We start from the raw sequence: 12,328 nt of genomic DNA on the forward strand, positions 1-12,328 counted from the left end.
TTTTCCCAGTCGAGGCCCCAGACAACAGGACAAGAATCTCCTATGAAAAATCGATAGATGAGATATTAAGTGTATTCCACGACATCTTGCAGACATCTCGAAGCGCTCTCATACCTCCCCGCTCACTCCGCCCAACTTCCCAGCGTACTACACTCGCAACCCGAAAAACAGCGATAGATAACAACCATATTCGAAGTTAGCATTCAATTGGCCAGCGAACCCGCTGTATTCGATTCGATTCAATCCGATTCGCTATCGCCTCACTGAATTCTTCGAAAACGGGCCAAGCCACCCAGCGAGCGCGGTGGATGGGCACGTGGAGTGAATAACCCATGCAAGCATCAGAAGGCAATGGTGGAGGCGAGAGCGAGACGAGTTGGAGGCAGAAAAGTAAACAAGCGTAGATGTGTTTAAATGCAAGCATAACATTGAACGGAAACGAGGAGTCGTTTCGAGTGAATATGGAGGAGTGTGTGGTAGGCACGAGGATAAGAGTTGCGGGAACGGAAGGAGAGTAACCGTATAGCAAGGTATCTGATTTTTGCTTTAGCCGTCTACTTTTAGTAGTGCGGGGCCAGAGCAGGGAGTATTGACGAGCTAGCTCAAAATGTTGCGAAAGTCAGAGAGTGTGAGCGGGCGAACAAGTAGGCTGTTTGTGAAATGTCATTCCAGATCATAATATAGCAGTACAATGCCGGACCTTCCCTATATGCAAGCGAGTTAAATGCTCAAGCCGGCGAAATAAAGATCCTGTAACCACAATGCTCTTCCTCGTCCGTTCTCTTTTCAAGTGGGTATCATTCGGTCATCCATTCCACCACTTCTCCCGCATGGCTCTGGTATATTTAGGGGACTTGCCTCTTTCCCAATCCTTGATTCTTCTCCACCGGCTGTGGCGGACCAGGAGACGTCCAGCTAAGTCCTCTCACTTCTCACCCATCGATTTGGTTCGTCTTCGTTCTCGGCGATGTTGGTCTTGTGATGACCCCAAGCGCAAGGACACCAGAAGCCCATTCCTCACTTCAATCCCCGGATACGATCCGCTTTTAATCGTCTGCAGAGAAGTATCTCTTCGTCTTATTCTTCAATTGCGTTGCCTTGAGCTCCGGAGGTACAATCGTATGATGCACAACATGAGGTCGATAAATCGCATCAACAGGAGGCATCCTAATATCGTTAGCCTTCTTCCTCCCATTCTGTACCCCTTTCAATTTCTCCAAGGCCCAAAGCCTCCAGGGAAAAGGGCAGAAAACTCACCAATCATCCAAGCTCAACGGAAAATACTCATACAACAAGTCCGCACTCTCCGGGCTCCCCACGCCCACAACCTGCCCCTTCTTCCCCACCATCCCCGCCTTCTCGAGCACAGGACTAATGTCCCCACCCACTCTCCCAAATGCCGGATGGGCCTTGCCGATCCCATACTCATCATCTGCGAGACTCAGGTCAATGGGTGCAGTTGCTTCCGTAACAGCTTTGCTGGCCGACGTCTCTAAGGAGTTCCACCGTGTTTGCGGGACCGGAGGACGTGTGGATGGGAAAGAGGTTTGGTGGGAGAGGGTGGGTTTCTTGGCTTGGCGGGGGAGACTGTTGTCCGAGGAGGACGAGGTGAGGGAGGGCGAGGGGAGGGGGTTGATGTTATTACTGTTGTTCCAGTCGGGGAGGTCGAGGGGTTGCTGCTTTCATCAATTGCTGTCTCAGAAAAAGTAAAGGGGGGAAAGGAGACATACCTGTAATTGATTCAGGGCATAGAATCTGTAATTGCTATTCGTGACCCCTGGATCAACCTTCACTTGCGGAGCCGTATTATTTGAATCACTCATCGTCCTCGGCTTCGACTCCAGTTTTCTCTCGCTGAGCGGGACGTCTTTCCTGCTGTCGAAATTCCTCGGACTTCTTCCCCGCACAATGATCGGTCCACTCTGGATCTCTGCCAGCTTCACAGTCTCTCCCGTAGCAAGGGTTGCCATCAGATTGATCTGAATAACATAATGTTGCTGCAGACCCTTTCTCCGTCCATTGTTAGCGGTCGCGTGCTTAAACTGAAGCCGCTTCCACGCAATGGGTATCGAGACACAGGTAGGGTCGAGCTCGGGGTTCATGCTGAGATCCAAAGGCCATTTCGGCGGTGCAGCTCCAGCTTTATCCTCGCTGCTCGTCACAGTCGAGGTCTTCCACGGCACGGAAATAATCTCCGTGCTCTTGCCCTCAATGCTCTCCAGCGCAGAAATCGTCGCAATCAAATCGTATAACGGGACCTGTTGTCCCTGCTCATTAATCATGCTCTTGATTCCTCTACTAAGCGTCACCGTCCCGCTGATCTGGAAGAGATTCCTTCGGTAGCAAGTCAATTCCATCGGCCTGTTGCCACCGGTATTGTTGTCGCCAAACACATCTTCGGCGACGAAGAACATGCCGTACAGCTCGGCGGACATAGCTGGCCATGTCTGACCCGCATCATCCAGAGTCGGTGCCTTGAGAATCGGCGCGCCGAAACCAAGCAGTTTATTGTCGAGATCTTGGGCATTGGTATTGGCATCCGCATTGTTATTGGAATTCGATTCGTCGAGGAGAGATTCATACGGTGCAGATTGGTATGAAAACGGGTCTTCGAAGGTGCTCGAGAAGGCGTCGCCGAACTCGTAGGAGGGCGTGAAGGGCAGTGGAGGCAGCCCGCTATTGTGCACGTCGTCTCTGTTCGGGATCTTGTCAGCACTGTGTTACTCGAGGCGAAGATCGTGGCTTCATAATTGCAGATTTAAACAGAGGGTAAAAGAGTCGTACAATAAGCCATCCCCCTCGAAGTTCAGGTCGTGGTCGAATGCATCCATGCTGCCGAGCATCTCGCGGCCGTTGTCCGGGCCGCTCAGTCGCAAGATGTCGTCCGAAGTCGAGGCGGTCATAATCAAGCTCCCGGCATCATAACCAGCCATCGTCGCTCCAGCAGCTCGACTGGCGCTGTGGTTCCTGAGACTGGCGGGGTGGTGAGGCGTGCTTTGGCGCTGGGAAGAGTGAATCATCGGATGGAGATGCCGTCGTGCGCATTATCGTTGTCTCATCGGGGGCGGGTGTCTATCTCTGATGTGGATGCGGAGAAGATGGGGTCGGTGGCTCAGTGGAGAAACCTTCCCGCTGATATTGGATATGGGGAAGGAGAATGCTCGTGGCTGCCGTATGGATCAAGTCTGGAGGAGAAGTCGAACGTTCGCGGTCAGGTTGTTCGATGCAAAGAAAGGGGAGAGCCGGGGCGTGCACCGTTAGGTTAAGGTTGCCGTTGGCTGGCGGGCTGGTGGGTACAGCACGGAGTATGGCTGTGGGAAAATGACAGAAGCGTGGATGCCGTGCGTGCGATGGCGTTCGGCGCTGGCTGGGGCCGTGAAGTGGTAGTGTGGCACTGGAGTGTGTGGCCAATTGGTGCCAATTGGCGCTGCTACCACGCTTTGCGCCGGCCTGCTCGCCTTCTGTGCTGCTTCGACGGGGCTTCCGCACTGTGCCAATAAACTACTGGTACCACACTACAGTATGGTGGTTATCTCTGCCCCAGCCTTATCTCGACCTCGACCTCCGCTGCATTTCAATTGCTCAACCAGCGCCCCCCCACAGCGGCCCACACCGATCGGGAAGGACTTAAGATATTCCATTCCTTTCCTCTCGGTAGCATGATATTAATTAACTTGTATCCTCAGTGCACTTTTGTATCGTTCATCCAGTCGCGAAGCTATCTCCAGACTGGCCATTGCGCCTCGGTCGTACTTCTCGAGTGAGAAAGAGAGCTTGCTGGGCTTGCTAGCTTCCATTCCCCCGCATTTGTCTCACGGGCCAATGGCACCCCGAGCCAATGCGGCCCTAATTCGACGGAAAAGAAAAAGGGGAAGGACCATCCACACTCCAGCTCTCCTTTTTACTTTCTTTCTCTTGCTGGTACAATAGAAACAAGGAGACGATAGCATGAAGTTTGGTCTATGAAGCTTTTTGCAGGAGAGAAGAGGCACAGTTGTTGAACTTGCATGTGTAACGATAAGGCAACATGTGCGAGCACGTGAGCATTCGTGGAAAGGGGAAAGGTTGTTTCCCCGTTGTCTGTCCTCTGATGGCCATTTTATGGAGGGAGTTTATTCACTATTTACTGTTTGCAGGCGAGAGGAGGCACAGTTGGGCTTCAGCAAGCATATCAAGAAGCACTGAGCGAGCACGTGAGGATTCGATTAGTGAGACCGGGAGAGGGAATCCACGACTGCGAGCCAAGTTAGTTACAAATCTTCTATTACGGCCTAGAACTAATACTATAAAGTTAGAATCTTTGATCAAACCTCTCCTAGCTTCTACTGGAACGTGCGGAGAGCTAGAGCTCTCTAGGAGTTGTTCATGGATTTCCTCAATGATCAAGTTGACACCGTCCTCTCACCTTACTTCTGCTATACATATAAAGTCATAGGCGAACGTTGAAACTTTTACGAGAAGCGAGAAGAGGCACAGATGAGTCCTACTGTTGAACCAGGAGCTTCTGCCGAGCACGTGATATCGTAAATGACCATTGAGAGCGAGTCAGTAGCCCGGCATCTGCTGCTGAAGGAAGTTGTAGAGCAGGGATAATACCCACCATCGGATGGCAACTGACCCTGTTCATGCATCTGCGCAAGCAACACCTCTTCGAGCATGCGACAGCGTCGGACCGTCCCGTCTAAGCCCCCGAGAGCTGCGCATGAACCCTGAGCACCGGAACCTACCCGGACCTCGAGCGTTCTAGCAGCCATAAGATATGGCTATAAGACTTACCTTCTGCTACAACAGATACGTTGCAAGAAGGCTGTTAGATCCAAGCGAAGAGGCACAATTGGACATCTAACTGTGGTAAGCGAACCTTTGAGAGGAACAAGTAAGGGGAAGTCCACATTTCCTACCTTTCTATCTCCTTCTAGATTTTAGTAGGCTACTATTAGGTCTTTCAACCAAGATCCTATTGGGAATCTACTATTGTTTGTTTGTACCAGCTTCGCTTAGCGAAGGAGCCATTTCATAGCAGATGAGGTGTGGAAACCCTTGATATCTCATAGAGGGGGCAGGTCTAGAACGAGCTCCTTCGAACAACCTCTCTCCTCTTCTCAGATTCCCACTCTGCAATAGTGAAAAGTCTTCTAAGGCGAGAAGAGGCAGTGCGGGGCACAGCATGTTTCTTAAACGAAAAAGAATCGACCAGGAAAGAGTGAAGCGCGTTGAGAGCCGATGGAGAAGCGGAAGGTTCCGTTGCCCAGCCATTCTCCTGCCCTGTTCCATTACCAGCACTTCGTTGAAGCGTTCTTAACATTCTCGATGTGTGTTTTGCTCACGGTGGTTCCCACGTACCGATCCCCGAAAAGGGGCACGGCTCGCAGCGAGTTAAGCGAGCACGTGGATGGAAAGGGGAAGGTCCCTTTGCTGACTTCTCGATACTATTCCGCTTCCTACTCTCATTACACAGCCGCATACCAGCATCGAATACTTATGTATACAGCCGCGCTCCTGTGTCCCCATGCTTTCTCGGACCGGATTCCGCTGGGCAAGCAGCAGCCCCAGCCGCAGCGTGGTGAGCAGATGAGGTATCGAAAAGGCATATCGGAAGGTAGCTCCAACTCTCTTGCGCCCTTCTCGCGTCCATCCCATTCCCTGTCCCACTACCAATACAAAACATTTCTCAAGCCATGACCAATGCGTGTTAGGCGAAAGCGGACCGAGGCTGCGGCTCACAACACTTGAGAAATCCAAAGGTAATCAATGACGTAGGGGAAGTTCCCGTTCCAACTCTTCAGATCCCGCAAAAGCCGCCCTATGCAGGCAATTGCGGTGCCATTGCGGTGGATCCTCGACTCCGGTTCCGAGTAGCCAGATGCAAGCGACGTGCTAGGAGTACGAGGAGGCTTGAGCAATGAAAATAATAATAAAAGGGAAAGGTAGCTCTTCTAGCGTTCTTTTTATTGCTACCATAGACTTATGGAATGGTCGCGATACCACTATTGTTTGTACTGTACACAGTTTCTGCATGACGACAAGGGAATGGCTTCTTAACTTCGGCTTGTCCGTTCCTCATGTGGCTGTAACTGAAGAAGAATCCCGATCGAGCGCTGAGGGGAACCTCCTTCCACATACAGGAGTGCAAGTAGACGACACTTGAAGTCTACCTACCAAGCAGGTGGGACCCACCCCATCACACCCCACGTGACAATCACTCAGGAATCACTCTATACATCGAAAAGTTAAACCATGTCTCATTAAAAATAGTAGTCCAAGTTTTATCATGCCATGCTCCAATCAAACACCAATGATGCTGCCCCGCTCATGAACCCTCTTGTATCCAACTCAACTCACCCCACCAACCAATTCTACCATGCAACCCCCTCCAACCTCCCCGTCACCACATCATCAACATCCAGCGCCGCCACGGCCCCAGCCACCGCAGCACCGAGCAGCGAACTCTCCTCCGCATATATGAGTTCCACAACCCCTCTCCTCCCCCCACTCCCCTCAACCAACTGATCCAAGAAACCTTGACAGTTGCTCTTAAAGTTCGGATAGTTCTCTAGCACAGAACCGTTATACGCAACAAGCGTGTGCTCCGTCTGGTGCGCGGCGATAGACTCCGATTCATTGCGAAGGCACCATAGAGCATGCACGCCCGTGGCGACGAGCGCTGAAGCGCGGGTGGAGACGAGGGAGGCTATGGTGCGGACGGCTTGGATGTCTGAGAGACTGGGTGGAGAGGAGGAGGGACGGGGGTGGCGGGAAGTGAAGATGGCTGTTGCTTTCGAGAGGTTCTCGCTGCGGTCACTGGTGACGTTGTCAGTACTTACTCATTGAGTTGAAGCGGGGTCGTTCAAGCTCACCTCTCCATATAGCTGATGGTCTCGGTTTCCAAGGAGTAGCTCTCTCTTAGGGTGGGAGGCACCACACCACCGAACAATCCTGCGGTGTGAATCCCGTCAACCAACACCAACCTGACAATCTCACCCAGATACCCACCGCTGACGAAATGCTCCAGCGGCTGGAATGTCGGGTTCGGGTGAACAGATCGGAGCTCATTGTCCCAGATGGTTGAAGGTAAGATCCCCGCCCCAAACATCGACAGCTCGGTGTTAACAATAACATGTTCAGCGCACCTATGCCACTCCTCTGGCCTCGTCCCGAATTTTGGTGGCGCAAAGGTGTGCACGGGGAGATGGATGGCGGCGTTGACGCCGGTGCCGAGGATGAGCGCGAAGCGGGTCGTGGGGTCGGAGTACGCCTTTGAGAGGAGCGTGGCGGAGGAGTCGTTGACGATGGCGTTTAGGTGGACGTTCAGGCCGCGATGGGAGCAGGAGGCTTGGATCAGGTCGCCTAGATCATGGCCGAGTAGGCCGTCAGCGGCGAGGAAAAATTTGCCCATTCCTTGGAGAAGGCCGCTGCGGAGGGATGTTTGTCTGGGAAAGGTTCGGTCAGCTGACTTGATCGTTTTGGGGAGGAAGGGGGTGGGACTTACTCGATGGGAAATGACCATGCTAATCCCATGGACAGAGGCGCATCACTCATATCATGCCCTCCAGTGTGTCCCGACAGCGTCTCCTCAATCCTCTCCGCCATCCAGTCGAAAAACAAAACTCCTTTCAGTTGCTTGACGCCATGATTGATCTTGAAGGTCGCCCCCTTCAGGATCCGACCTTCCTGTCCTGCTCCCGCATCCCTCCCCGAAAGTTCAATCAACGCAACCCTGAACGTGGAGCCGCCTACATCCAGGGCGAGAAAGGTACCGCGCTCGTCTCCGCTCGGAAGTTGGTGGTTGTACGACGGGAGCATACACAGCGGGTTATCCTCCATGCTCTCCAGAAACTGCTTCCTCAGCCCCTCTGACAATTCTCCTAATCTCTTTCTGCTACTCGCTGGTCTGAACGCCTGCTCTACCATCTCCAAAAAATCGTCTCTTCCAGTTTTTCTCCCATTTCTTAAGGAGGTCGTAGCCCCGCCATTTGTACTAGCTTCAACATTTTCACCCTTTATAATCGACGGCGATATCCAGATGTTCAGAATGGTTTGCAGGAGGGACTTGGTCCTCAGCAAGCTCCGGATGATAGCAGCAAAGAAGGCCTGCCGTACCTTGGACATTGCAGCAATGAACGGCTGCATGACATCGAGCGTTGATACATATAGAAGATATGTGGTCGGCGGCCACACTACGCGGCCCGATTTGCAAATTGCAAAGGCTAGGATGGCGGTAGTGTCGATCGCGGTCTTTGTCAACGGTAGTAGCAAGTGCGTGATGTTCTCTACATATTATGTTTCAATGGTAGCTAGGAGGAAATAGTTGGCTGGTTGTTTGCTAGTGTTTGATTGAGGGGGCCTGGATTGGTGACTTTTTGCTTGTTTCGTAAAGGCGAAAAGTCTGACGGCGGCGGCAGGGAAACAGACGAACGAAAACGGACCCGAGGACCACCTAAGGAGGGAAGGTAGATGCCGGGGCGGGATGAAACTTGTATGTGAGGTGTGGAGTCGGCCTTGTCTGTCGTTTGCTGGACGGAGTAGCGGAGAAGGCCAGGTAACGTGCACAAGGAGGATATGGTAGGTACAGTAGTGTTGAGGATCCCAGGCCAGACTCTCGGATTTGATTGAACACGAATAAGGAATCTTATTGCGCCATCCAGAGTCCAGCGAGTGTCATAGGATGAGAGGACTCAAATTTACGGCCACTGCATACTTGCTCTGAGCGAAGGTAACATAACCATGGCCAGTTCTTCTCATGTAGAGAATGAAAATCTACCCTCTGAGCGAAACGAGTGACGGTAATGACTGAGGCGATTGCCGTGTTGATCTGAGACAACAGAGATGGCGCATGTCAAAGTGACCATTTGGGAATTACGGGCTCGTCATTTTCGGGGGCCTTCAGTGGCCGGCGAGATGCCAACTCAGTGCGCCGGTGGCCAAACATGGCAAACGGTGGGCAGCGTATAGAGTTTGGCAAAGGGCCTTTGCAGCTGGTGTAGCGCGCCATCAAGCCCCTGAGCGGTCGGCGGTTGTGACCGCAGTACCTTGGGGGGTTGTCGTAAGTAGATGGACGGTAAGGTGGGAGTGCGCTGGATGGAACCAGAGGCCCAATCATCCAAGATTCCCAATATGGCGCTGGGAAGGGCTGCTGGCTGGGGTTGGGGTTGGGGATGGGCAAAGGCAAAGGCAAAGGGACGAGCAACGTTACGTTACTGTTCTGTGTCGTCGCGTAGCTTAGCGGGCTCCACACTTCACATCCCTGAGTCTTCTCCCGCAAGGCGAAAAGTTCTGCCGGGACCCGCCTGCCTTACGGAAGAGAGTGGCTGACCAGGCCCCCTTGCCCCTTGCCCCCTTGCTTATCTAAGTGTGAACATCACGTCGGAGAATTCCCCAACGACTCGCGGACGGTTCCCCGAACGCTTTCCCAACTTCACCGCAGACAAACCTCACTTTCGACCAATATCAGCGTGAGTTCGGTGCTGGCTTTCCACCACCACCACCACCACCACCACCATCACCTGGCAACTAGCCATTGCCAGCCGATCCTGCCCATTTGCCCCAAGCCGTCAGCCGTGGGCAGCTGAGGCGTGACAAGTTAGTTCTCCGACGCTTCCATGAGGCGTGAGGTAAGAATTGGGATTCGACAGTGACGTTCCATGGGCCTCCACCACGATGGAATAAGCTACCACCTATCCAATGGAGCAAGCCACACGTGCGTTAATCCTCTCCGGGATCGTCAACAATTTCTGTGAACCCTGATCGAGGTTGACTTTATTTTTATTTTACTCAATCTTCTCATTGCTCCTGTTTCTGCTCTCCCATATACATCTCCAGCCTGCAAAGGAGCACTCTACATTTCCCGTGAACTCTAGAACCACTAATAAGATACCCCTTCCGTACCAGCAACATGAGACTCATCATTCGAGACGATCCGGCTTCCGCCTCATCCTACATCGCAAACTACATCATCAGTAAGAATTCCACACCTCACTTCCCCACCATCTCTAACCCACTTAAAGACAGAATCAAAGCCTTCGCACCAACGCCTTCACATCCCTTCGTGCTCGGCCTGCCCACCGGTTCCAGCCCCGTCCTCATCTACAAAATCCTCGTCGAAAAGTTCAAAGCTGGCGAGATCTCCTTCGAAAATGTCGTTACCTTTAACATGGTACGTATCGTCCCCTCCTACCTGCCCCTCAAACACAACAGAAGATTAACATTACAATCTCCTTACAGGATGAATACATCGGTATCCCCCGCGAACACCCCGAATCCTACCACACATTCATGTACAAGCACTTCTTCTCACACGTCAACGTCCACCCAAAAAACATACACATCCTAAACGGCAACGCGCCCGACCTCGAAGCAGAATGCGTCGGCTACGAAGCCGCAATCAAAGCACACGGCGGCATCGACCTCTTCCTCGGGGGCATCGGCCCAGACGGCCACATCGCGTTCAACGAGCCCGGGTCCTCCCTCGCCTCGAGAACGAGAGTCAAGACCTTGGCTTATGATACGATAATTGCGAATAGCAGATTCTTCGACAATGATTTGGAAAAGGTGCCGAAGATGGCGCTGACGGTGGGCGTGCAGACAGTGCTGGAGGCGAGGGAGGTGGTGATTATTATTACCGGGGCGCACAAAGCACTGGCGCTGCAGAAGTGCATTGAGGGGGGAGTGAACCATATGTGGACTTTGTCCTCCCTTCAATTGCACCCACATCCCATGATCGTGGTAGACGAGGACGCGACGCTGGAGCTGCAAGTTAAGACCGTCAAGGTATTTCCCAGCGAGCATTCCCTTCCCTTTCGCGGCTAATAATCACCAAAGTATTTCAAATCCATCGAGAAGGTAGCCGCCTCCCAAGGGTTCGAGCAAATCTTGCCCTCTGCGATCCGCACTGGTCCTCGCCCACAGCAAAACCACGTCGATCCCACGCCGGAAGTGAAGGAGGAGCCGAGTATCCAGGCCCCGCAGCCTCTGACAAGCACGCTGCTTGCGGCGCCCGCGACAGAGTACCCGCTGAGAAGTCATAGCCCGGATTTGATTCCTGATCGGATGGGGGCGAGGATTGTTGCTTACTAAGGGGTGAGGGGAGGAAGGAAGTGGGAAGGCGCGCACCGAGGGGGAGGCGGGGCTCCATATATTGCACGCGTGAAAATGGGGATATTGGTCCAGTTGATTTAGCGTTTCCTTCTCTCTCGCCTGGTTGGTTAAAGATTGAGCAAAACAAACAAACAGAACTTCGCCTTGACTCCACGTCCATTGGAAGTTCTACCAAACCAACCCCCCGCCCCCCAACGTTACCGTCCAGCGACGAGGATAATCATCGCGATAGTCGGGGATGAAGATTGGAAGACTTGTGTGGCCTGTTTCTCGTCACAATTATGTTTCGCTCCTTCGCGGGCTCATTTTCCGCCTCCTTAGTTGACTATTTCAGATACCGTTCGTTCCCTCGATTTATCATATCTTTAGGTCTAACCCCTTCAAAAGTCCTTGCGCATTCCAGAGTATTCAAGTCCTCACTTCCGACTCTGTTTAGATGCCCAACATAATTGAGATTTCTGAACAAGTACCGCTTTTTTGCCCGTCGCGAGAGGGCTTTTGGCTGAGACAAGTTTGTGGGTGAATAGGGAGAAGGTGGAAGTTCTGATTCTCAGTCGTTTCTTCGGTTGTAGGTTTATGTTGGGGGCTTGGCCTCTAAAGCAGAGAAGAAGGAAAACGAGCTTCAGATTGGTTTTGACTTGTACGCGGACGAACAAAGAACAAGTGAACAAACCAACACATGTCCATCAGCATCCCTATTTCCCTGAAGTTGGGCAATCTCGCCATAATCTTGATCTGATCGCAACATCAAGGAACAGGGACAGCCTGGTACAATGGTAATTGAGAATTGAAACTAGTGCAAAAATAGTCCTTCATATTCTTGCTGCTGCGAGAAGTTGGGACCTGATAAGCCCATTAATATTGTTTTGTAGCTATCCTTACGAATCCGAGATGCATTCACTTTCCATACCTGAAAGGCCCTATGGGGTCTCTACGCAAGATATAGCCTCGTTTGACTGGACGTCTCCTCATTCTCTTAAGCCGAGGGATCCAAGCTTTAGTACAATTTTTAACTATAACGACTTATTAGTACTTCGAGACCTTCACGTTTGATACTTGGTATGCAGCTTGCATTACTAAAGTGTTGTATGCACTCGACCTAAGCAGAACCCCGAGGTAAGAAGTGGGAAAGATAGCGCGTACGGCCTTTCTCATGGATTTTATGATTCTCACTAGTCCAAAAAAACCGCGCGCAGAGTTTGCACTTTCGCATTTCTGGCTTTGCCCATGGTTG

At 52.1% G+C, this 12,328-nt stretch overlaps 3 protein-coding genes across 3 annotated transcripts; 1 reads left to right on the forward strand and 2 right to left on the reverse strand.

Moving 5' to 3' along the window:
- Positions 1–1,046: 1,046 nt before the first annotated feature.
- On the reverse strand, positions 1,047–2,831 carry K444DRAFT_643304 (p53-like transcription factor; the record flags this gene model as incomplete). Its single annotated transcript, XM_024884840.1, has 4 exons — positions 1,047–1,167; positions 1,258–1,676; positions 1,731–2,694; positions 2,785–2,831. The coding sequence occupies 4 exons, from the start codon at positions 2,829–2,831 to the stop codon at positions 1,047–1,049; spliced, it is 1,551 nt and encodes a 516-aa protein (XP_024736675.1).
- Positions 2,832–6,356: 3,525 nt separating this feature from the next.
- On the reverse strand, positions 6,357–8,130 carry K444DRAFT_529526 (actin-like ATPase domain-containing protein; the record flags this gene model as incomplete). The annotated part of the gene is made up of 3 exons (XM_024874816.1): positions 6,357–6,801; positions 6,858–7,430; positions 7,490–8,130. The coding sequence occupies 3 exons, from the start codon at positions 8,128–8,130 to the stop codon at positions 6,357–6,359; spliced, it is 1,659 nt and encodes a 552-aa protein (XP_024736676.1).
- A 1,762-nt stretch (positions 8,131–9,892) lies between these two features.
- K444DRAFT_529556 (glucosamine-6-phosphate isomerase) lies at positions 9,893–11,073 on the forward strand (the record flags this gene model as incomplete). Its single annotated transcript, XM_024874820.1, has 4 exons — positions 9,893–9,956; positions 10,005–10,153; positions 10,222–10,767; positions 10,819–11,073. 4 exons carry the CDS (start codon positions 9,893–9,895, stop codon positions 11,071–11,073), a joined length of 1,014 nt encoding a protein of 337 aa, XP_024736677.1.
- Positions 11,074–12,328: the final 1,255 nt, after the last annotated feature.

Source organism: Hyaloscypha bicolor, assembly GCF_002865645.1.
Source record: "Hyaloscypha bicolor E unplaced genomic scaffold K444scaffold_81, whole genome shotgun sequence".
NCBI classification, from domain to species: domain Eukaryota; kingdom Fungi; phylum Ascomycota; class Leotiomycetes; order Helotiales; family Hyaloscyphaceae; genus Hyaloscypha; species Hyaloscypha bicolor.